Source organism: Lacerta agilis, chromosome 7 (genome assembly GCF_009819535.1).
Source record: "Lacerta agilis isolate rLacAgi1 chromosome 7, rLacAgi1.pri, whole genome shotgun sequence".
NCBI lineage: Eukaryota > Metazoa > Chordata > Lepidosauria > Squamata > Lacertidae > Lacerta > Lacerta agilis.
Window position 1 is genome coordinate 46,575,681 of NC_046318.1, and position 24,468 is coordinate 46,600,148.

The 24,468-nt window shown below is 46.6% G+C and overlaps 1 protein-coding gene across 2 annotated transcripts in view; it reads right to left on the minus strand.

Annotated features, from left to right (window-relative positions):
• Positions 1 to 18,966, minus strand: part of NOL4 (nucleolar protein 4) — a 124,501-nt gene extending 105,535 nt beyond the window's left edge. For both annotated transcript variants that reach the window (XM_033155128.1, XM_033155127.1), the window contains exon 1: positions 17,547 to 18,966. In XM_033155128.1, coding sequence (XP_033011019.1) covers positions 17,547 to 17,825 — 279 coding nt within the window. In that variant the 5' untranslated portion in view covers positions 17,826 to 18,966. The remainder of the gene's footprint in view (positions 1 to 17,546) is intronic.
• Positions 18,967 to 24,468: the final 5,502 nt, after the last annotated feature.

Sequence of the window (24,468 nt, forward strand, 5' to 3'; positions counted from 1 at the left end):
GAGGCACTTGATCTCAGGGTCGTGGGCTCGAGCTCCACGTGGGGCAAAAGATTCCTGCATTGCAGGGGATTGGACTAGATGATGCTCGTGCTCCCTTCCAACTCTACAGTTCTATGATTCGTTGTCCCGCCTCCCCGCCCGCCCCCCCCCACAACGATTGTCAGAGCGTTCCATGCTGCCCAAGCATGCATTGTGACGCAGCGCAGATTCTGTCGGCTTGTGCTCTGTTTGTGCCACAAACCCTGGTTGAGTCAGTTCATCCAGTTTCAGAGCCATTCTCTGGTTTGAGATGTGTCAACATCACCAGTTGGGGGGGGGGAGCACGAGAGAGAGCGAAAAATTAAGGAGGGGGGCGACCGCGTGCTGGCCTGTTCTGTTCGGTGTTTTGGGTCGGCACGTGGGCGTGTTTCCTGTCAGCCAGCGCCTGTGGCGGCTTGGCTCCGGCTCGCTCGCTGCCCATCCAGGTGCCGCTCAGCTGGCTCCTGCAGCTCGCCGACCCAGTCGCCATGGGAACTCGGCGGGCGGAGGGGGAGGGGGCGCGCTCTGCCTTCTGCTGCCGGGCCTGCCCCAGCGCCGCGCGCGCTTCTTCCTGCTCGCCTCGCTTCGGCTCTCTTCCCCATCCCCCCCCCTCGCCTCCACCAATCCGGAGAGGAGCCTCGGAGCCAGCTATGTGTGTCCTGGAGGTATTTCAGGGTTACTATAGGAACGGGAAGGGAGAGGGAGAGAATGAAGGCAAGGGGGAGAAAGCTGCCCCCCTTCGCCAGCGTGTGTACACACACACCCTGCCACTAACCCCCCACCCCAATCCTTCCCATGCCGCCCCTTCTCCCAATGCCCCGAGTCAGGTGCCATTCCATGCCCGGAATCAGAGGGAGCGGCTGCGAAGTCAGGGGGAGGGGAGGAGGCAGCCGGGCCAGCGCCTGTCCTCCGCCATCCTCCTCGCGCCGTCCCAGCCCCAGAGCCTTGCTGCCCTGCACGCGGCTGGGGACTACTCCTCGCAGACCCGCTGCCGCGCCACACGCACACGCGGCGGGAGAGGCGAGGGCGGGAGGGGGTGCGGTGGCGGAGGGAGGCGGATGAGGAGCGTCTGTTCTCGGTCCTTCCTTCCTCCCTCCCTCTCCGCCCAGGGTGCTTCTGTTCATCGTGCCGGGAAAGATGCTACAGTTGGGCGATGAGGAGCCTGGCAACGCCACGGACCCTGCGGGTACCAGAGCTACAGCTTGGCCTTGAGGGAAAAGGGAGCGTCGGGCAGGAAGAAGGGGCAGTCGCATCTAATAAAGGGCATCGAGGTGGCATTTTGGGTGCCAAGGGGGCAAAGGCACACAGTGCTGTCACACAGAGAGACACGCGCACCCCCCGGTGGCATGGGCATCTTCCACCCCCCCCACACACCCCCGCCCTGCGGTATGCGAACTCCCTACAGTCCGATCCTGTGCAGTATTTTTCGTTCTTGACTCCGGCCAACGGGACTTACTCCCGAGTCAGTGTGCTGCACAGCATCGCAAGCCGGCCCTAATTCCTCGTGGATGAAACGATGCCTGGCCAGGTTTGTGTCAATTTGTGCCTCCAAGCGCCACTAAGGCTGCTTTCTTTCTCGTTCATTCCGCTGCACACTTCATATAGGAGAGTATTCCAGATCTCGTTTTTGCCATCTTTTTTTCTTTTGTTTTGCCAAGGCCCCTGGGAGGCTTGCAGTGGGTCAGGCTGGCCTAGGGAAACTACTAGAGCATCCAAGCACAGCATATGGCCCCCTTCTAAGCTGCCAGCAATAAGCCTTTTGATTCATCCTGTTGTGAATCTCCCCCAAGGTGTATGCTAAGCTCAGGGTGTGTGAGATATTTTTCTACATATTTATTTTAATGTTTTAGGCAGAACAGGTGAGATGTGGGAGACAGGCAATTTTTTTGCAAGATAAATCATATAGAAATTGGAGGTCCAACAAATTATCTGAACTATAGTGTTGAAAGCCCTTTGGGATTGTTGTTGTTGTTGTTGTTGTTGTTGTTGTTGTTACAGCATATGGCTTATTGACTGAGGGTGGAGAGAGAATTGTCTCCCACTTGCAAAACCAATAGTAGGCAGGCAGGCAGGCAGATTTCTTTTTCAAAGAATCCGGGGACACTTCTTTTTTTAAAGAGTAAAAAAAAAAGTTTTTGCTTTTTAAAAAGAAGTAATATCTTCTCTTCTGTGGTCTCCTCTGTCGCGCAACCTTCCTCTGGGCTCTGACCTGCTCTCTTGGAGCACTAATCACCATGGAGTAGGCTTGGGTCGGGCCTGGGCTCGGCCACGCGTCCTTGCCCTCCTGGTGCTCTCCTACCTCTCCTCCTCAGCTGCGACAGCCAGCGACAGCAGCACAGCAAGGTCGGGGCTCCCCTCTTTTTTCTCCTTCCTCTTTCTCTCTCTTCCTTCTCCTTCTCCTTCTCCTTTCCTCCTCCTTCCGGCTCCGGGGTTTTCCTGGCCCCGGAGTGCCGCTGGGCAGTCTGGGAAATGGGAAATCTGTTCTTGCCTTCAGTCTCTGCAGCAAATATATTATTGGAGTTGTTCCACACAGTCCCTAATCAAGCTGGTACAGATGAAGGAGGAGGGAAGGATTACTTATGTGTGCCTGTATGAACAATTCCAGAAGGATAATTTGAGAAAAGTCATTTGTGTCATTCCTTGTGCTGTTGCCTGGTAGTCCAAAGAGTAGATCTGAGATGTCAGCACTATCATTGCAAGGGGCACAGTCTAAACTGTGGGTTGTTGCCCAATATGACACTAATCTCTATGTGTTGGGTGGGGGTGGGAAGATAAGACTTCTCACATTTCCCAGGCATACAATCTGCAGTGCGGGAAGCTGCCATCTTGATGCCACATCCAATACTGTTTTCAACTAACTGCAGTTTGTTGCTTCATCCAGATTCAGACAAACTATGGTTAGTTATAATTAGGGCTTGTTGAAACAAACATACATCAAACAGTGGCTGATGATGAAAACTATCCACACTTCCTGGTTCAGACAAAATGACAAACTGGTTGATTGAAAATGGAAGCGGCTGCTTCTGATTTCCTTCTCACAGTCCCAGCAGCACCAGCACAGAGCACCAGAGGAGGAGAAGGGATCAGGTCTATGCATATTAACTCTGATTTAATATAGGGGGCAGGGAGCCTGTGACCCTCCAAATGTTATTGGACTCCAACTCCAATCGTCCAATAGGCCCATGCTGACTGAGGCTCATGGGAGTTGGAGTCAAACAATGTTTGGAGGGCCGCAGGTTCCTGAACCCCAGATTACCATTACATCCAGACCAGACCATACAATTAATTAATTTTATATTCCGCCCTTCATCTGAAGAACTCAGGGCAGCTCAGAAGATTAAAAAAAAACACAGGATAGAAGCACAAAATAAATAGCTAAAACAAAGCAATAACCCCCACCTCCCACAAACACATTTAAAAAGCCATAGAATATTAGAATAATAATAATAATAATAATAATAATAATAATAATAATAATAATAATAATTTTATTTATACCCCGCCCTTCCCTGCCAAACCGGGCTCAGGGCGGCTAACACCAATAAAATCACAACAAAAACATAAAACAATTCATTAAAATACAGATTAAAATACAATTTAAAATTTAATTTAGACTGCAGCCTCATTTTTAAGTAGCCCACCAATCACACCAAAAGAATGAAACATCAGGGTTAAACTGAAACCAACCCAAAGGCCAGGTGGAACAGCTCCATCTTTTAGGCCCTGCGGAAAGATGCCAAATCCCGCAGGGCCCTGGTCTCTTGTGACAGACCGTTCCACCAGGTCGGGGCCAGTACTGTGAAGGCCCTGGCCCTAGTTGAAGCCAACCTAGCATCCTTGTGGCTTGGGACTTCCAAAAAGTTATTATGTGAGGACCTCAAGGTCCTACCTGGGACATACCAGGAGAGGCGGTCCCTTAGGTACGAGGGTCCTAAGCCACATAGGGCTTTAAAGGTCAAAACCAGCACCTTAAACCTGACCCTGTACTCCACCGGGAGCCGTGCAGCTGATAGAGCACTGGATGAATGTGGTCCCGTGGCAAAGACCCTGTGAGGAGCCTCGCTGCGGCATTCTGCACCCGCTGGAGTTTCTGGGTCAGCTTCAGCGGCAGCCCTGTGTAGAGCGAGTTACAATAATCAAGTCTGGAGGTGACCGTCGCATGGATCACTGTGGCCAGATCAGGGTGAGAGAGATAGTCAGCCAAAGTCAGCCAAAGGCCTGGTTGAAGAGAAACATTTCTGTGTGGTGCCTAAAGATGTATTATGAAGGTGCCAGACAAACCCCCTTGGGAGAGCGTTTCACAAACAGGGAGCCACTGCAGAAAAGGCCTGTTCTTGTGTTGCCACCCTCCAGACCTGTCATGGAGGAAGAAGGGCCTCATATGATGATCACTGAGTCCAGGTTGCTTTATATGGTGAGAGACAGTTCTTGAGGTATTATGGTCCTGAGCACTATGCAAGCTTTCGTTGTTGTTCAGTTGTTCAGGCGTGTCCGACTCTTCGTGACGCCATGCACCAGAGCACGCCAGGCACGCCTGTCTTTCACTGCCTCCCACAGTTTGGTCAAACTCATGTTGGTAGCCTCAAGAACACCGTCCAACCATCTCGTCTTCTGTTGTCCCCTTCTCCTTGTGCCCTCAATCTTTCCCAGCATCAGGGTCTTTTCCAGGGAGTCTTCTATTCTCATGAGGTGGCCAAAGTATTGGAGCCTCAGCTTCAGGATCAGTCCTTCCAGTAAGCACTCAGGGCTGATTTCCTTAAGAATGGATAGGTTTGATCTTCTTGCAGTCCATGGGACTCTCAAGAGTCTCCTCCAGCACCATAATTCAAAAGCATCAATTCTTCGGCGATCAGCCTTCTTTATGGTCTCCTTCATGGATCACTGCCGTGTTGTGGCAAAGGGGCTTGAATAACTCAGAGAAACTATGAGCTATGCTGTGCAGGGCCACCCAAGATGGACAGGTCATAGTGGAGAGTTTTGACTAAACATGATCCACCTGGAGAAGGAACTGGCAAGCCACTCCAGTATCTCTGCCAAGAAAACTCCATAGACAAAGACAACATGCAAGCTTTGCCTGACCCCTAAGTTTGATGAGCAAGCATTTGATCTTGCCTCAATCCATGTAAATGCCTATACTTGTGGGTTATGTTTGGGATTAAATATTTTGCTTCATTCAAGATTCTGCTTTGGGATCACCATGTCTATGATTTGACCAGAATAGTTATTTCTTTATTCAGTATTTGGTTTTTCAAATTTCAGTGGTGCCCTACGTGAGGCCAAAATTTGGTGCCCTCTCGCCTCTCACCTTCTGTTTGGCTCAATTCATCATGTCATAATTATGATGCCCTGTGGTACCCACTATGTTCAGCACCCAGTGTGGCAGAACCCTAAATCCACCTCTGGTATACACAGCATATCTCTTGCTTTGCTATTGTCAGTTGTCAAAGAGGTTTTCAGGTTTTGGAAGCACTATAAAAAACATGAATACCCAGCTTGATCAGAATAAAATTAATTGTCTACATACTATGAACAATCATGGCTCTGTCCTACCACTTTCAGCTCCCTCTCTTCTCATCCTCACTAATCTCTGGCCCCAGCCTTCAATAATAACCCAGAAATAAAATAATTTGATTACTCTGTTACAGTTTTCTTAAGTCATCTAAAGTTTTGCTAAGGGAAAGATGAAATACTGCTACAGATTGCTGTGGGCGGACTGGACCTTATGGGATCATATAATAAGTAGTGTGTTTAATTTACTGTATTCTAGATTTAGATTTTTTTTTAAAAAAAAATCCCTCATAGACAGTTTAGATTACATCTCGTTAGTTGCAACTTAATATGTCCCCCCAGGCAATGATTTAACAATTAGCATTCAGCTAGCACTATTGAAAGACTGGTCTTACTGCCTGTTGATTTGTATCCTGGCATTTGCTTTGTATTAAGGGACAACTATTATTACTGTGTGTGCACATGTATGATAATATATGTAACACCCCTTGTCTTACAATAGGCTCATTGAAATCATTAGGACTGACTTCTGAGTTGGCATGGTTTGGACTACATTGTCTGAAGCTAAAGGCAGAAGAGATATGAACCTATATACATTTGCAGATAAGGCTTTTGTTTGTAACATCTATTGGGTCCATTCACTATTCATTCTCTCACTCACAAACCATTTCACACTATTCACACACTCCATTCATGTCCCACTCTGTCTAATCTATAGCATTCACACATTCGTTTGAGTATCATTGTGTTGGTGCTGTCTCTAGCCTTCTCTGCACCCCTTTCCACCAACAGTTCCATCTGCTTCTAAACTTAGTGAGAAGTTATAATGTTCACAAGCATTTTATATAGCATTGAAATTGCTGAACTAATTTCTAGGAAGATCTTGTTTCAGTATGCTGAAGCTAGAACTCTTAACAGCCAGTAGCTGTGCAGGGTTCAGTGTCTTTGGGCTATTACCCGAGGCTCTTTGTTGGTTATGTATTCCTGTTTCACAGCCATGTTCTATCTGTATTAGATTTAATATGTCTCTCGAAATGCAAAGCAAATTATGCAAAATTTTGTTTTGATGTACCAAATAGAAATTCTTATTCTGTAATGGCAGACACATTTTATTACTAACTTCCAAACATTAAGCACCTAAATCCACAGTAATAACAATTAAATGCAGTGATAGATAGATGGCAGGAGGCCCATTTGTGTTTATATGGATTTTTTTCCTTGACTTTTTAAACATCAATACATTCCCAGTAATCACTGCAATACTCGTGTACAGTAGGTCTCATAATCTAGGCATGAGGATGAAGGACTACTATTTTCCAACCCGTTGAATTCAGTTGAGTTAAAGTGAATCAAGGGCATGCAGTTCTCAGCTCATTCTCTTAACTGCTGTGCTATTGCATGGGTGTATTGAGAACGAAGAAGGACTTGAAAAGTTGTAAAAGCTCTTTCTGAAATTTCAACATTTATTTCTGTCTCCACTAACTTCCGGCGGCGGCGGAAGGGGTGCCAGCCGCTCGTGCCCGGCATCTTGGGTGGATGGCGGGCGCGAGCGGCTGGCCCCCTTCGGTGCGGTGGCACGGCAAGTTTTAAGGGTGCAGTGCGCGAACAGCAGCACAGGCGCTGCAGCCTTAAAACTTGCTGTGTGCCGGCGGCGCTGATCGCGGGGGTGGGGTGCCGCCCTGAGTGTCACCCCCCAGGCGGTACCCGGGGCGGACCACCCCCCTGCCCCTTGCTCCATCCCTGATACCAGAGGTGGGGAACCTCCAGCCTCTGGGCCAAATTGGACCTGATACAGGCCCCAGTTTGACTATGAGGCCATTTCCCCCAAACCACAGCCATCTCCCCCATGTCTGACATCATTTGTGATATCAGGTGTGAGGCAGGTAGACACATGGCTTTTCCACAGAAAAATTGGGAACCTCTAATTGTTTCTTGGCAAGCAAGCCTTGCTGTCAGCACTGATCAACTGATCAATGGTGACACCAACCCTAGTTGAGATTTGCTGTGCTATGGAGTTCCTGACTGGGAACACAAGTGCCAACTCCCTGGGAACCCTAGCACCCACAAAATTCCCCATGAAGGGGCCAAGCACCCACAATTTTTGGTGCCAGGGCCATGTACGCTGCATAACTCCCACACCCCGGGCACCCACAGGGCCAAGGTGGCACTCCTGCTGTAGTGCAGCCAGTCCCTGTGCAAAATGGCCTTAAAGCAAGTACTGTATGGACTTTATTCATGAGCCACCTTGACTTTGTTTTCAAACCCTGTAAAGCCATTGCCAGTCAGCATGGGACAATACTGGCTAGATGTTGGTCTACCTTGGTATAAGGCAGTTTCCTACATTCCTAACAGTGGGGAGGGAAATTGGCACTCTGCAGCAAGTAGGTGAAGCAGTGGTGGAGGCAGGTAGAATCCTTTCCCTGGTAGTGTTGCTGCTCCAAATGAGCCCAGCAAACAGCAGTTGTAGAAAAGGAGCCCTTCAACAGTGCTCAAGGGTTGTAGTGTGGAATCAACTCTAAAAAGATAGCTACAAAAGTCATTCAAAATCCCCAGGAACCAGCACAATATTTTAGAAACTCAGCCTAAAGTTTTAAGAAAGATCAAGTAAGTTTTACAACATTCTTGTACTATCATCAATTTTCTAGGTACCCAAGCACCTGAATTTCCCTACCTCACCTCCACCTGCAAGAGAAGTGGCTACATTGCTACCTTCTAACTTGATGGATGGTCAAAAATTGAGTGTGGCCACCTCACAGTTGGCATGCCATACATACCCCCACACATTTTGCATACACATCACATAAACAGCAGATCAAGCACACATAGAACAATAGAATCATATAATTGTAGAGTAGGAAGGGACCATGAAGTTCATCTAGTCCAACCCCCTGCAATGCAGGAATCTCTTGCCCAACATGGGGCTCAAACCCACAACCCTGAGATTAAGAGTCTCATGCTCTACCAACTGAGCTATCCCAGCAGGATAATCACATGTATATTGCATACATACTAGGTAACACACATGTACATACAGAGAAAGGTACATTACATACAACGGATGAATCTGGTGAGCATGGGGGAGGAAGAAGAAGAAGAAGAAGAAGAAGAAGAAGAAGAAGAAGAAGAAGAAAGTTTGGATTTGATATCCCACTTTATCACTACCCAAGAGAGTCTCAAAGCGGCTAACATTCTCCTTTCCCTTCCTCCCCCACAACAAACACTCTGTGAGGTGAGTGGGGCTGAGAGACTTCAAAGAAGTGTGACTAGCCCAAGGTCATCCAGCAGCTGCATGTGGAGGAGCAGAGACGCTCATTACCCAGATTACCCAGTTACCCAGATTACCCAGTTACCAGATTACGAACCCGGTTACCCAGATTACGAGTCTACCGCTCTTAACTAGTACACCACACTGGCTCCCAGGGAGGGAAAGATCTGTATCCAAATCTCTCTCAAGCCCTTCAGGAAGTGTTTGCTGAATGCTGCAGAGGTGCTCCACAATGAGGAAGCAGCAGAGAATCAGGTGGTTGTGGTGGGGGACCTGTCATTGCTACCACCACCAAATTGTGAAGCAGGGAGTAACAAAAGGCTTTGGGGGCTGGATATGGCCTGGGGGCCATAAATTAGTCATTCCTGGCCTACAGTATCACTAAACCTCTGTAAACACTGATGATGATCTAGAACAAGTGATTTGTGGATAATTGTGGGTGTTCTGTAGAAAAATTAAATATTGGCTTTCTTTGGTGGCAGTATGTAGAAAAGCATGGGCGGAGAGAGAATAAATATTTGGGTCAGTAAGTCAATGAACAGAATTCACAGGTGATCACAGAGAACAGGACCCATAAGAACTCAGTTTGCACAATTGATTAATTTGGGACCATAATATAGACACAAAAGCACAACTTTCTGCACTGACAGAACACTAGTTCAGTTTAAGTAGAAGAGATATAACTCCACACTCACTTCCTCTTCCTTGAGCAATACTGGTTTTGATAAAGTTCCTTTCATTTGGAAGAGTAACCACTGTAGATGTGTGGTGTTCTTGCACAAATCTGCTTATTTTAACAAGTTTTTACAAGTAACTAGGTATGGCAAAATGAATACAAGGAGAAGGAAAAAAGGTAAACCAAAGCACAGAGATGAATAATTTCACTTGTTTGTTCTGGTGATGATGTCATCAGTAGCACAGGACTGCTGTCTCTAGGCTGTTTTCCTTCTGCTTAACCTTTTCACTGATCACCAACTTGTTGCTCACTCCCTCAAGCCATATTTTCTGCTTAGGCCTGTGCCCCTTGGGAAGAAAAGTATGGTGAATGATGCTAGGAATGCCACTGCCTTATTATTCAGTGAGAAAGTGAAAGGGAATCCTGGAATAGTAAGGACCGTCTCTGTCTACAGGTTGAGAGAACAGGAACTGGTGGTTTATGGTGCTTTGGGTGTGGAGCACATGCTTACACACATTTGAGCCGAAGTGAAAGGAAGCTCTCTTCCAATGTGATTACAATTGCATGGGCCATAATGTTGGTGGTATGCCTGCTAGCCTTATCCCTGTAGCGTCAGTGGCCTGGCTGCATTGCTTGTCCACACACTAAAGCTGAAAGTCTGAAGTAGAGAGCCTGATGTGCATGTGTAGCCTCCCCATGGGATTTAGAAGCCCATGCAATCAAGGTTCTAAATAATTCAGAGAATCTACATGCATATAGCTGACTTGACTTTAGTCCCAACACATGGACAGTAGCAGGGCCAGGCCATTGAGGATGTGCTGAGGGGGCAAGGCAAGTGAGTGTGATCCTGCCCCCGCCTTACATGACTGCAATCATGTGACAACTTGAACATCTGAAGAGGGTTTCACAGGCTGTGCATTCAGAAATCTATCACCTTCCTTGCCTCCCTCCATGGCAAGAGCAATTCTTCTCATGTGAATGGAGGCAGAAGGAATGAGCTGAGCCGCAAGGATCAGCTCTGCCTCCTGCAAGGGAAGTATAGCCAGTGGTGAAGCTGCATGCTCTGCTACCAGGAGTGGAGAGCAGACGGGGGCATGGCTGGTGCCCCCCGGGGAGTGTGGTGAGCACCCCTGGGGCGTGGTATGCATCCTGGGAGCGTGGCACACCACCCATGAAGGCGTGGTGTGCATTCTGGGGGCATGACGTGCTGCCTGTGGGGGTATGGTGCCCAGTATGTGGGGGGGGGGCGTGCAGCGTGTGTCCAGGGGGGCCATCGCGATGGCACCCTACTGGAATAGTGGTGCCGGGGCGGTCTGCTCCCTCCGCACTCCTGTTCCTCCGGCAGTGAGTATAGCTCTACCTTTTCCACTCCTCAGTTCCCAACATTTCATCACACTTCTAACCAAAGACATGAGCAGTTTGATTCTCAAAGTCTGGGATTACTGGAACCACTGGAGGCAGGGGTTTGTTTTTGATGGGAAATTCCAAATGGGCACTGAGAGCAGATTAGCTGAGAGAACCCACCACCAGTATAACCACAGCCCTGCCTCTAGTATTTCCCCTCCCTTTGCTGGTCACTACACTGGAGACCCAGAGCCACTGAGTGTCTCAAGTATAGTCCAGAAGTTATGCTTTGATGGTGATTTGCACATTGAAATATATACACTAGTAAAGTGCTTCTTATGAAGGACATAAGAAGAGTCTGGCTGCTGGATCAAGCTAAAGGCCCATCTAGTCCATCCTGTTCTCACAATGGCCAACTAGATACTTATGGATCCAAGTGCAGCTAGTATTCATTGGCATACTAGGTGGTACTCAACTAAGTTTTGCTCAGAGTACTCCCATTGAAATTAATAGGGCTAATTTAGTCATGTTCATTAATTTCAATGGGCCTGCTTTGAGTAAAACTTAGCTGAATAAATACACCAATGTGTGTGGGGTGTGTGTGTGTGTAAATAAAAACACATGTAAAAATGCATGTAGATAAAAACAAAAAATATATACACATGTATGCACACTTCTGTTCTGCTGCCAGTCATTTAATTGCTAAATGCAATATACACATTCTTCATGGGGTAAATGTATTGTGTTTTCTCTCCAGAACCCACTTAAGCTCTAAGTTCAGTGGCAAATATTGACTGTATTTCCACATCTTCATATTGGTTTGTACTCTGACCATTCCTACTCACTTTCACTGCTAATTTCTAACCTTTGAAGAGGAATTTAGTATATACATGTATTTACAAAAAGTCTATCCTTGTTTTCTAACATTCTTTGAAAAGCTACCTGTACATCCTAAAATATTGCAGTTACCCTATTTTTTAAGTACTGCCAGAAATAGTTTTGTGGCTATAATTTAGCCATGTAATGAAGGATTTTTCTTATTTGTAAAAATCTACATTAAAAATCAGCAGTTAATAAGCCATGTCAATATTTAGAAGAGTTTTACATAACTGAACAAGTTTGACATAAAGATATAAAGCATAGCCAACGTGAAATTATTATTCCATAGAATTTTGAGATAAAAGTATAACTTTTATATAGAGGGTTTGCAGAACACAGAGTAGCTATATCCTAATGCTTTAACTTTTTTAGTTAACAAGTAGCACATAGGCACATTTTACTCTTGTCATGAGGATTGATTCTTCTAACGCACATTAGAAGGCAGAGGGCCTTCTCAGTAGTGGTGCCCGCCCTGTGGAACACCCTCCCATCTCATGTCAAAGAGATAAGCAACTACCTTACATTCAGAAGACATCTGAAGGCAGCCCTGTTCAGGGAAGTTTTTAATCTGCGACATTTTAATGTATCCCAATATCTGTTGGAAGCCACCCAGAGTGGCTGGGGAAACCCAGCCAGATGGGTGGGGTCCAAATAAATTATTATTATTATTATTATTATTATTATTATTATTATTATTATTAAGAACTCAGAAAGAGAGTGGTAATTATTAGGAAGTTGCCTTGTGCACTGATAGCAGCTTTCTAAAGATTCAGACTGGAGTCTTTCCCATCCCTGACAGGATATGCCAGAAATTGACCTGGAACTGTGCCTCTATTTTACTACTGATCTATTGCTGAAAAATAATAGGAACCCCAAGATGCATATTTACAAACCTTCAATAACATTTCCACAATTGTATTGTTGTGCTGACACTTGTGGCATGTTAAATAGTTTTCTTAATAAGTATTTCACAAACTTCTTGGCTTTTTACCACTATCACTGCAAGTTAAAGGGGAGAGTTTATAATAAAGATACATTTTTTTTAAAGGAGCATGGCTAGCAGTCCAGTTCTATGCATTTCTGCAGATGGTGTGTCTGCAATAGCATCATAATATCACCACAACTCTTGTGTAGTTGTACTGGCATAATTTTTCACACATCCTAAGCAGTTGCAAACTGATGCAGCAAGTCAGGAGTGGACCACTGAATCATATGCAACTTAATTTCCTTTTAAAGTGTAATTTAAACCCCAACAACTTTTATGTTAGGGTAACCAAAATATTGGTCTGTGGAATCCATTAATTAGACCTTCATCAGCACACACTTCTGAACTAGCGGCATAACATCCACATAGTTACTTACACAAAAGATAGCAGGATACACATATTTCTCTCAAATAGGGATATATTTCATATAGTATTTCACCTGGCCCTCATTGCTTATCCTTAACTGCTGATTTCTGGGCCCCACCCCTAACTAATTCACAAATGTTTGAACTCTAGCAGGCATGGCCAAACTTGGCCCTCCAGCTGTTTTGGGACTACAATTCCCATCATCCCTGACCGCTGGTCCTGTTAGCTAGGGATGATGGGAGTTGTAGTCCCAAAACAGCTAGAGGGCCAAGTTTGGCTATGCCTGCTCTAGACCATAGACTTGAATTCACATCCTTGGCACATCATTCTGTACACATGAGAACATTTGATTTCAAGCTGGATACTATAATTTGTACCATTACCACATAACATCACTGATGTTTTTCATTCTTTCCATTTTTATTTTCAAACATAAATACTAATTTAGTCAGAAATCTCATAGAAGCTGTTCACAAAATTATCTGTAGAATTTCAGTCACCAGTCACACTAAGGAGAGTGTTATGTGTTCCTAAGTGACTGTGAATATCAAGTATAAAAACTTTAAACTAATTATTGTCAGCCATTTGGCATATTTCTCTGTCTTATGCTTTCAAGTAAAGCCTCTTGATTAGGCATCATTTCACTGTTCTCATAAACTGCAGTTTGGGCTTAATGAAAGAGAGCAGATGACAAAAGAACAACAGTGGGAAGAGTTAGCAGAGGTACAGTATATTATTCATTGAGCTGCACATATAAATACTCCACTGTGTGTTGTCCCACTGTAGACCTAAAATGGCCGTATTGCAGGATGTTGTTGCCTGGTGACCAAGAGTGCATCTCCTACACCACAGAGGGATGTGAAAACAGGGAGGCTGATTTGCTCCTTTTGCTCTCCAGAAGACTGAGATACTGAAATAAATTAAATCAGCATTCAACAAGCTAAATATTCCCTTTCTCTGCATGCTGTTGAAATTGAATGAGGCCCTGGGAGCCTGAGGTGTTCACCCATATGCAACAGCAAACTAGATATAATATATGTTCAGGCCTTTGTATTTCATTCGCTGTCCATGCCATTTAATAAACAGATAAGGGCACTGCTACTGTAAGCCTGCAAGTTATTCTTGCTTCAATGAAGTCTGTGTTGCTTGTCTGGTCTGTTCCGGTGCAAACTCCCACCTGCTATCAGTCTCTCTTTCTTTCATTAAAATCAAGTAGTTAATTAGCCCCAGCCTGTCCTCTCCCCTTCTCTCTTTCCCTTTAATGCAGCAGTAATGATGTCTAATTACCAGCAGCAGTGGATTACAGAACCTTCAGGAGCAAATCTCTCTGCCTGACAGCAAAGCTGAGTAACAAACCTTAAAGCTTCAAGGAGAGAATAATTCTGGACAATGAAGGTGGTTTGCATATTAATTTTTCATCAAGCCAATTGCTTTGATGTTAAAAATGTTATTTTGTGCAACTGTTAATTCTGTACTGACCAGAATTATCAATGGTGTTTGATTTTTTAAATGAAATACTGTACACTACAATGACTTTTCTGGTAGTGGGAAAAGTTTTTTATTATTATATAGTATGGAAGTTACTTCTCTGTGCACTGTAGCAGCAGATATATGTGACAACATTGTCAAGTGTATGCAGCAGTCAGACAGAAGAGTTAACAAGGAGTGATAGTATGTGATTAAACTCTTCTATGGTCACTGGATATGTTGGGATGAATGAAATGCTAGGAAACAGAGTGAAGCTTCTGTCCATGGTGCCAGTGAGTAAACTTGAATGACTTCACATAAATGTTAATAGCAAAGTGAAACTGAAAACACTTCCAAAGCCAACCATTGATATGTATCCAGCTTCAAATGGAGTAAGATGCTATCCCACATCTTTTCAGGCTGCCTCCAAACCACCTCATTTCTTCCAATGGATGTTATTGAGTCTGGCATAATTTGAAATGAAACTATTCCACTTCACTTCACTTCCACTTTGAGCACTAAGTGCACATTAGAAAAAATCTGAAGTTGTCCTTAAACAATTGATGCATCCTTGTGAATGGGGATATGTAGTTTGCATGCTGTTTGAAATTTCTGTTATGGAGCAGATTTAGGAAACTAAATATTTGCATGCACTCAAGATTGAATATTTTACCAGTGCAAGGAATGCTGTTAGATTTGAATCATAGAATTGTGGAGTTGGAAGGGATGGACCCTGAGGGTCATCTAGCCCAACCCCCCGCAATGCAGGAATCTTGCCCACAGCTGTCCCTGGGTGGGTTCAAACCACCAACCTTCTGGTTAACAGCCAGACACACTGACCCATTGTGCCACTGACAGTACAGAGTAGTGTGTACTGGGCACAGTCCAGTGCACAGACATACATGGGCATATACCAACCTGCATTGGATTTGGGCCATTTAATGTAATATAGAAATTTGATGGTCCTTTTTATAGTTTTGTTCCCCCATTATTGCACTGTTGTAGAGGTGATCATTTCCTACATTGTTGCTGCAAACCTACACACACTTACCTGGGAGAAGGTTTCACTGAACTCTTGAGTAAAGGATTGAGTAGGATTGTTCTGTGCTTTTCTGAGTCAAGCAGACAAATGCTTAGGTGAAACTATATTTAGTAGGTGAGTATATCAAGAAAAATTATGGGCATCAAATTGTGAAAGAAGCATGAGCCAAAAGAGTGAGGATATGCAAAACCCTTTAGAAACAGCACAAATATGGACTTAGTTAATGCAAATGTATGTCATTTATATAATGCAATCCTATATATACCTACTCAGAAGTAAACTCTGTTGAATTCAGTGGTACTTACTCCCAGATAAGTGTGCATAGGAATAAAGCCATAAAGTCCCAGAATAGTGCTTTATCTTTACAGCGAAACTAATTTTTCTATGGGTATCCATAAATTCCATCTTCCTTCAAACATGAGTTTACCTGTAGCTTTCCAAGAAAGATGCTATGAGACATAAAGGATACTTCCCACAACCCTATTCCAGTTAATCAGCGTTAATTGAATTAATCAGCATAGATACAAAAGTATATTAGTAGAGCTTTTCTTGAAATTTGGTTATACTTTATTTTTATGGGATTAGGTACTTGAACCATAGTAAATAGTTTGGATGCAGGTTTATAGTGGATAAAATCCACTTTTGAAATAAATGGATTTATGCAGGAGTGCTCAGTGGAGTGTCCCAAAGGTACAAAACTTTTACAAAGTAATCCCAATAGGTAGCTGAAATCCAGAAACCATAAAATAAGAAACACTGTATAAATTATTTACCATTACTTTAAGACAGTTATTTAGTATTATTTCATACTTATTTCATTAACCATGGCCACTGGCATACAAATACTGTATCTTGATTTGCTGCTGGTGATTTAAAAAGCACATGGAATCCTAGCATTCTACACCCACGTCTTAAATACATTCTACAAAATCTTCCACTGTGTCAAAAAAAAGAAAAAGAAAAAGGAGAGCCAGGACACTTTTTCTTAGTCAAACAACAAAAATGTGTTTCAATCACTCTGAATGCCAATGGTAACGTTTTTGCTATTGCACACACTTCCACAAACCAGAGTAAAAGGTAAAGCTTGGAAATCAAGAAAAACTAAAGGAAGGAGAGGAGAATGCAAACCTACTTGTAACCAACAGTTCCCATCTTCTGAACCAGGAAATTCTGTTGCTCCTGCCGCCACCACTACTACCACAACCCAGCATAATAGCACTTCTGCTGTGAGATCTGCAGCTAGCTTTTCAGCCTCCAACCTCTGGAAGGCTCACAGTCACAATACTTCTGGGCTGGCATCAAGTGAGACTTGAACAAGCGGGGAGGGTGGGGGGGGGAGAGAGAGACTAACCAATTCCCCCATTTGGTCATGTGCAAAAGCCTACAGCTCTTTTGTTGATTCCCCCCTGCCTGCCCTCCGCTTTCTGCAGTGAGCCGAGCACATCTCCCCGATGCTCAGAGGGATATGGGCTAACAATGAAGGGGGGAAACACAAGCTGCTATCCCAGGGAAAGCCCCAAGCCAAGGGCCGCCCCGCTTTGTGCCAAGAAGGACTCGCGGTGCTTTCTCGCTCGGAACTCGTCTCAGATGGGAAGCGCGGAGGCGTAGGACACGCCGCCCCCCCCCCACCAACAGCCCCCACCCACACGACGCCCCCTCTCAGCCCCGGGAGGCGAAGGGAAGAGGCCGCCCCCAACAACGACAGAAAGGGAATCATGGCAAGGGAAAGGCAGGAGGGCGATCGCGCTCAGGGTGTGTTGGCCGTGCAGGGAAAGGGAAGGGAGGCGCACAAAGCCCAGAGCCGTGCAGAAGGTGCCAGGCAAAGGCAACGCTGGCTGGAGATTGGGGGGGGGCGATTGGAAGGAGGAGGGGGCGGAGGGAGGCGAGCAGCCGGAGCCCACGGGTGGCCGCGATGGGGCGGCAGCTGCTGCTGCTGCTAGCCACTCTCCCTCCCCGGTGCGGCTCCCAAACAAGGCAGGCAATTTCTCGACTCACCGTGGTCTTGACCGGCACGTAGAGCACTTGCTTCCCTCCGCCGCCGCCACCAGCGCCAGCCCCGCTGACCTCGTCCGGATGGCCGAGCTGGAAGCCTTTGGATTTGACCCAGAATTTGAATTTGGCGTTATCCGTGGAGCTGCTCTCGGAGCCGTTCAGCAGCTGGACAATCCGCTCGTATTTCTTGCGGGTCACCGTCTTGGTTTTGCCAGAGTCCCCGTAAGTCCGGAGGCACCAGTCCTGGAACTGGCGGTACATGTCCCGGTCGCCGCTCTCCATCGTCCTCTGGCGAGACACACACCCCCAAAGCGGACCGGGGCACCTGTTCACCCCGGGCTCATGGAGGAGGAAGATGCAACCAGGAGAAGGAGGTCCCGCGACAATCACACCCTAGAGAGGGCTGAGGGGTGGTTGGGGTGTGCGCGTGTGTGTCTGTTGGGGGGGGTCTCCTTCCCCCCTTTCTTTGCTGGAGGAGCGATCGGGGTGGATGAGGGGCTGGGCGATCAATTCCAGAGTGGCTCAGCAGTCCTGATCATTTTTCAACTTGATCATCCCAACCGCCACCCACCCTCCCCACATCCACCAGGCGACCAGGTCTTGCTTCCCCTTCCTTCCCCAGTACGTGATCCGTCCCTTTAATCTTGTGGCCGGCAGGACTATCCCAACGTCTCCAACAACCCCCGAGGGTTGCGCCTTTATGGCCCCGAAGACATGGACCCTAGCTCCGCGAAGAAAAAAGGAAAGGGAGAGCGAAAGGACAGATCATGGAGTCGGATTCTTCTCTCCCGGGCATCCGCTTCAGCCTGGATGGTGCAGGTTGGAGGGGGGGGGGCAGAGAGAAAAGCCCACCCTCCACCCCAGCCAGCCAACCCTGGGCTGCCTTCCTGTGTCTGTCCGGGAGGACCCTGCTTCTCCCACAAGCAGCCTCTCCACGCAGGATGGAGGAAAACGCTGAAGGGCAAACGGGTCTCTCTTCTTCTGCTCTCCTTTATTCCATCTTAGGGCTCCATGCTTTGGGTGGGAAGCTGCTGGTGGGATAGAAAGTTCTTTCCTGCCTAACAAATCCAGGGTGCATCACGGAGAGAAATCTTGACAGATCATCCTCGCAGGCTTTATTTAGCTATTTTTGGGGGGTGGGGAAATCCCACTAAACCGAGTAAAAGAATAATGATGATAATAACCTCGACCCTTCTGAAGGTACAAAAATTAGTCTTGGGACCAAAGGAGGGCGAGCTGAGTCCTGGGAGGATGTTGGCCAGCGGATGGCGGTCGTCGGTGGGGCTGCGCATGTAAAAACGGTTTTTCGCCTATTTAGCGACTCGTCCAACCGAAGGTATCTGGTGGTCTCCCCCGGCTGCGAGGATTTCGGGGAAGTTTGGCGTCCGGATGCTTGATGGAGGACCAGCGCCGCCCGTTTCCACGCCGCCGCCGCCGCCTGCTTCCCTCCCTGCTCAGAGCAGCATCAATTATTGTCCCTGCCTTGGCCCCGGTTTCCGTTACCCCTTGAAACCCGCGCTGCCTGTGGGCCGCGCCGCCGAGCCCCCTCTCCTCCTCGGGAGCCCAGTTGCCAGCGCCTCGCGACGACGACCCTCCGAGCTGGCGAAGGCAGGCGGCAGCTGCTCCATCCGACACCTATTCGCCGCCCGGGAAAGGGAGTTCCCCTCCTCCGCCTCCGCCTCCTCCTCTCCGCCGCGCGAGCCCAGACACACTCCCACTCTGTCTCTCTGCGCGCGTCTTCTCTCTCATGGCTCCCGGACCCGTCCAGTCCTGGCTCCTCTCTCTCTCTCTCTGGTCACCTCACACGCCAATCCCAGCTCCCTTTCTCAGACCCTCCTATGGCTAGTTGCCGTGGGGGGGGGGTGGTGAGGGGAAGGCACCGAACGGCTCTCCCTCCACCCGAAAGGCGCCGTAAGGTAAATGAATGGGCCGCCTGGCACCTTGCGCGCGCGCCGCGCCTCAGCCTTGTCCCAGGCAAGCACTTGCGAAATGGACAGTGCCCGCCTGCCTCTCCCGCCTCCTCCTCCTCTTCCCCCCTCCTCCCCCACCCCTCTCCCTCCCTCAGTCTCTCTCTCTCCCTCCCCCGCCTCCCTCGCTGCCAGCCGCTCTCTCTGCTCAGCGGCTCTACTAGAAGGTCTCGCGGCGCAGGAACCGGGACTGACAGCCGGCAGCGCGAGCCGAGCGTGAGCAAAAGCTCCTCGCGGAAGCCCTCTCTCCCGCGTCGGCTCCCCGCCTCCCCTCCCCGCTCCTTGGCCGCCCTCCGCTGATTGGCCAGCGGGACAAAAGTTTCTGTGGAGACGGCGGAGCGGCGACGTGACGGACAGAATTGTCCCATTTAGGGATGCCGGGCCGCGCGCATGCTGCGGGCGGCAGGCGGCAGGTTGGAGAGCGCCGCGCAGGCAGGCGGGGCTGGCCCGAGCAGCGGGCGGCAAGGTGGCGCAGGGGAGCCGGCGGAAGGAGGAGGAGGCCGCTCCACCACCCTCCCTGCCACAGCCAGGTGGGGGGAAGGGGGAGGGGCGTGCGAGGGGAGCGTTTCCATGGAGATTTCTCCTGGTCTAGCCTAGCTTAGCCTCCCTCCCTCCCTCTCTCTCCCCTAAGTCCCCCCGCCACCTTCCACCTCCCCCCCATCAGATCAGCTGACACGTCATTAGCTTAGGACCTAATTATTGCTTATTGGAGCAACAAATGAGCGAGAAGGCCAGCTGCAGGAGACTGGCAGTGTGCGTGTGTGTGTGGGGGGGGGGAGGCAGCTCCCCCCACTCGGAGTCCGGTGAGCCAAGAGTCCCGAGTGGATTCTTGTTAACTTGTAGGGCTCCTCCCGCAGCCGCAGCCGCCCCCTTAGCAACCTGCAAGCTCTCAGCTCCGCTGCTCCGCCGTCCTCCTCCTCCTCCTTGCCACTTTTGTTGTCGTTGATGACTGAGAGAGGGGGACAAGACGATGCATCTGACGGGAATCTGGCCCCCGTGGACCCCTCTGTGGCCCGCAGGCATGAAGGGCTGCCGCCGCCGCCTCCGTACTGTACAGCCAAGGCATCCTTTGCTGTTGCCGCTAGCGGTTACCTTTGCAAAAACAAAGCACGTGGACCAGTCCTGCCTTCAAATGGACCCGTGCTCAGTTATCCCTCTCCAAGAGCTAATGCACACTTGCTGTTGACAGTGTGTGTGGGGGGGGGGAATGCCATCTGATGTGTGTTGTAGGGAGGTCTCCATTAGGATGTCCCTTCTGGTACAAGGATGTTGCTCACCTGGCAAGTGCTGGGAGGGAACTCCGAAGATAGTTCAGTTCCTGCCTTTCCCGTAAAGCTGTTTAGAGTTGCAATTCTTGCACTAGGAAGGAGCTTCCCCATGCAACCAAAAACTATGGACATTTTCCTCACAAGTAAATTCTTCTGGTATCAGTGGGACTCTTCAGTATCCGTTTGGGACACTTCATGCCTAAGATGAAAATTATTTTTGTAAGGGAGAAAATGTGAGGCAAAGCTACTCAATGAGGATGTGGAAAGTCCTAGAGCTCAATATGCTTTGGAGTGTGAGAAGAACAACACGTTTGGCTTAGTGTTCAGATGATGACCACATTAAAAAAAGGGTAAAAGTAAAGGACCCCTGACAGTTAAGTCCAGTCACAAACAACTCTTGGGTTGCATCGCTCATCTCGCTTTACTGTCCAAGGGAGCGGATGTTTGTCCACAGACAGTTTTTCCGGGTCATGTGGCCAGCATGACTAAGCCACTTCTGGTAAAACAAGAACAGCACATGGACACCGTTTACCTTCCCGCCAGAGCAGTACCTATTTACTTGCACTTTGACATGCTTTCAAACTGCTAGGTTGGCAGGAGCTGGGACCGAGCAAACTGCTGACCTTCCGATTGGCAAGCCCTAGGCTCAGTGGTTTAGACCACAGTGCCACTCGAATCCCAAATGACCACATAGGTTGTTGTTGTTGTTGTTGTTGTTGTTGTTGTTGTTGTTGTTGTTGTTGTTGTTGTTGTTGTTTGTTGTTGTTGTTATGCCACCCATCTGACTGGGTTGCCTCAGTAAAAACACAATACAACATCACATACTAAAATCTTACCTGACTTCCTGAGGATCATTTGGTAAGGTCTGTATTTAAAAGTATAGGGTGTATGCCACTTTTATGTAATTACCAGCTTCATCAGTGGTTGAAGATGTTCCAGTCTGGATGGAGTTGGGGAGGGGCATGGTGGTGAGGTCAGTGTGGTGCAAACACAGTGGCAGGAGTGCCAGATCATCTCAGTCAGTGTGTTTTGCATTGTGTCATCAACACTATATACCTCTGTTCCTCTCCATCCTGGCATGCTTGTCACTCAGCTGATTGGAGGCCAGGTGAGAGACACAGTCTCACCATACCTGTGATGTTGGAGACACCTGAAAAAGGGCTTCCAAATATTATCTTAACACACAGGCAATATTCAATGATTAATATTATGATACCCAATTCACTTACTATTTCATATAATAATATATGTTAATATAAGTCAAAGAGTTATTGTAATGGTAAAAATTTTAATTATAATTTAGTATTTAATGTATTTTGTATGCATTTATTTTGTTAAGTTTATTGTCTGTGTATGTGAATGGCCTAACTGGCTAATGAGCAAATAAAAACTTGATTTGGAATATGATGATACTTCATTACTATCTTATTATCACATTATTAAACACACCAGTCAGGAAAACCTACAACTTATACAAGATGTTGGTACATAGGAAGTGGGGAGTAAAATGAACAGGGAACATTGAGAAAATGTTTTGTTGATCCCAGATTATTACTCGATGTTAAAACATGAAATGTGCTGTGAAAACACACAAAATTTAAAAAGCAAACTCATTATCTAGCTCATGCACACACAATCCTCTCTTCAAGATTTCTTTGTTGCTTTCGTGGATCTATTATCTCCTTCAGAACTTTAACATTTGATGGTTTCATTCTATATTGTCTGGGATTCTGCAACATAAATACAGCCTCTCTGTATAAATACAGCTCACTTTTTAAGAAATATTTTTTAATCATGATAAAGCATGAAAGCACACTTATTTATTATTTTTCTGGTGCAGGTGTTATACTGGAATAGGGAATTAAAATTACCGGTACCTTTTATTCTAACAATGTGGTAGGTTTTCCCCATAAATTCTCACACTTCATTCAAGACATCCTCAAAAGGGCTTAGAGGCTTTGTATGTTTGTTTGTTTGTTTGTTTAAATTTAATCAGTACTGTACTTAGCAGACAGCCTAATCAAAAATCTTCCCAGATTTCCTTTTTGTATGTTTATGATTCATTCTGCTTTGTGACTGAACACACCACTAAAATTGCTCTCTCTCACTCTCTCTCTCTCTTTTTTTTTAACTGAACCTTATTCTGGACTAGTAATTTGACTTTTTCAAAAAGTTGCATTCAAGAAAAACTTTGAAATAAACAAAATTACTTTTGTCCTCCTGTTGGTTGGATGTATTTTTAGTGGTTTTGTTTTGCTCTCTCAACAGTATTTTTTTTTTTTGCTTAATTCTTGTATTTCAATTGTGTAATTGTATTTTTTGTAAGCCACTTTGGTGCCCTTTTCTAGGGCTGAAAAGCTGGATATAAATGCACTCACATTTGAATATTAGTTTTAAAAAATAAAAATAAAATAGTGTGTTGTGTTATTTTCGAGTTTGGGAACAAATAAAGGTTTGTGTCCTGCCAAGGAGCAGGGTTCTTTTGGGATCTGGATCCAATGAACACACCAATGGAAGAAGTACAAATATGCTTTTATTCCTAGATACAATCAGCAGCAGACAAATGTAGCATACGTGATAAAAACCCAAGCACAATCTCCCCTTCTGCCGCCCAGGGCCCCAAAGGAGCGGCAAGAGAGACCCCTCACGCCAGGAAACCCACAGCACCTGGTCTGTGGCAAAGCCCAATCGGTCCCCTCCATTCCTTTGTTTATATAGTTAACTTAATAGGTTTGATTGATTCCACCTGGCTATCAGGTACCATTCCTGACTGGTCAGGCACCTGGGTGTGGCTTGGCTAAGGTCATTGGCAGCTGAAGGTGTTCTCAACTAATTGTATCTTCCTCACCAGCAACTTTACTTTGCTAATTTCAAGACTGAGGATGGAAAAGGGAGGAGGATATGCCACCTGACTCCTCATGATTACAAAGATCTTCCGCGAGTTTCCACTACAGTTTGATACAGTTTTGGTTCATATTCTATTCTTTAAATTCAACCTAGGAACCTTGGAGCGCTCATAATTTTTGAGGATTTCATGTTCAGGATCAGTAGTCAATGTGTTGCTATTATAAATAAACATTATAGTCTGATTTTTCATTTAAGTACCATGATCTGTGTGGCTGTCTTCTACATCCTGTAACCAGGAAAGTCACAGAAGCCTTGTGCAAAAGAAGAGTACTGTAGAGATAACTGAAGAATGACTATCAATGGAGTGGCATTTTTTTTTTTTAAAAAAAAATTGTTTCTCATTAAGAATTGACTGATATTTCCAATTCAGGAAAGCTGTTTAGCCATGGTTGCATTCACATAGTGAGGTACCACCCCCAACTCCTTGTATTTAAGGCCAATAAGAGGGAAAGAGATGACAACACTGGGGAACAAAATTTTGGTTGCATTGACACCTGCAGTTGTTCTAACCTAATTTCAACGTGCTGATTTCAAATCTGAAGTCAGTTTTGCTCTGTGTCCAGAGGAGGGCAACCAAAATGGTCAAAGGCCTGGAAACGATGCCTTATGAGGAACGGCTTAGGGAGCTGGGTATGTTTAGCCTGGAGAAGAGAAGGTTAAGGGGTGATATGATAGCCATGTTCAAATATATCAAAGGATGTCATATAGAGGAGGGAGAAAGGTTGTTTTCTGCTGCTCCAGAGAAGCGGACACAGGGCAACGGATTCAAACTACAAGAAAGAA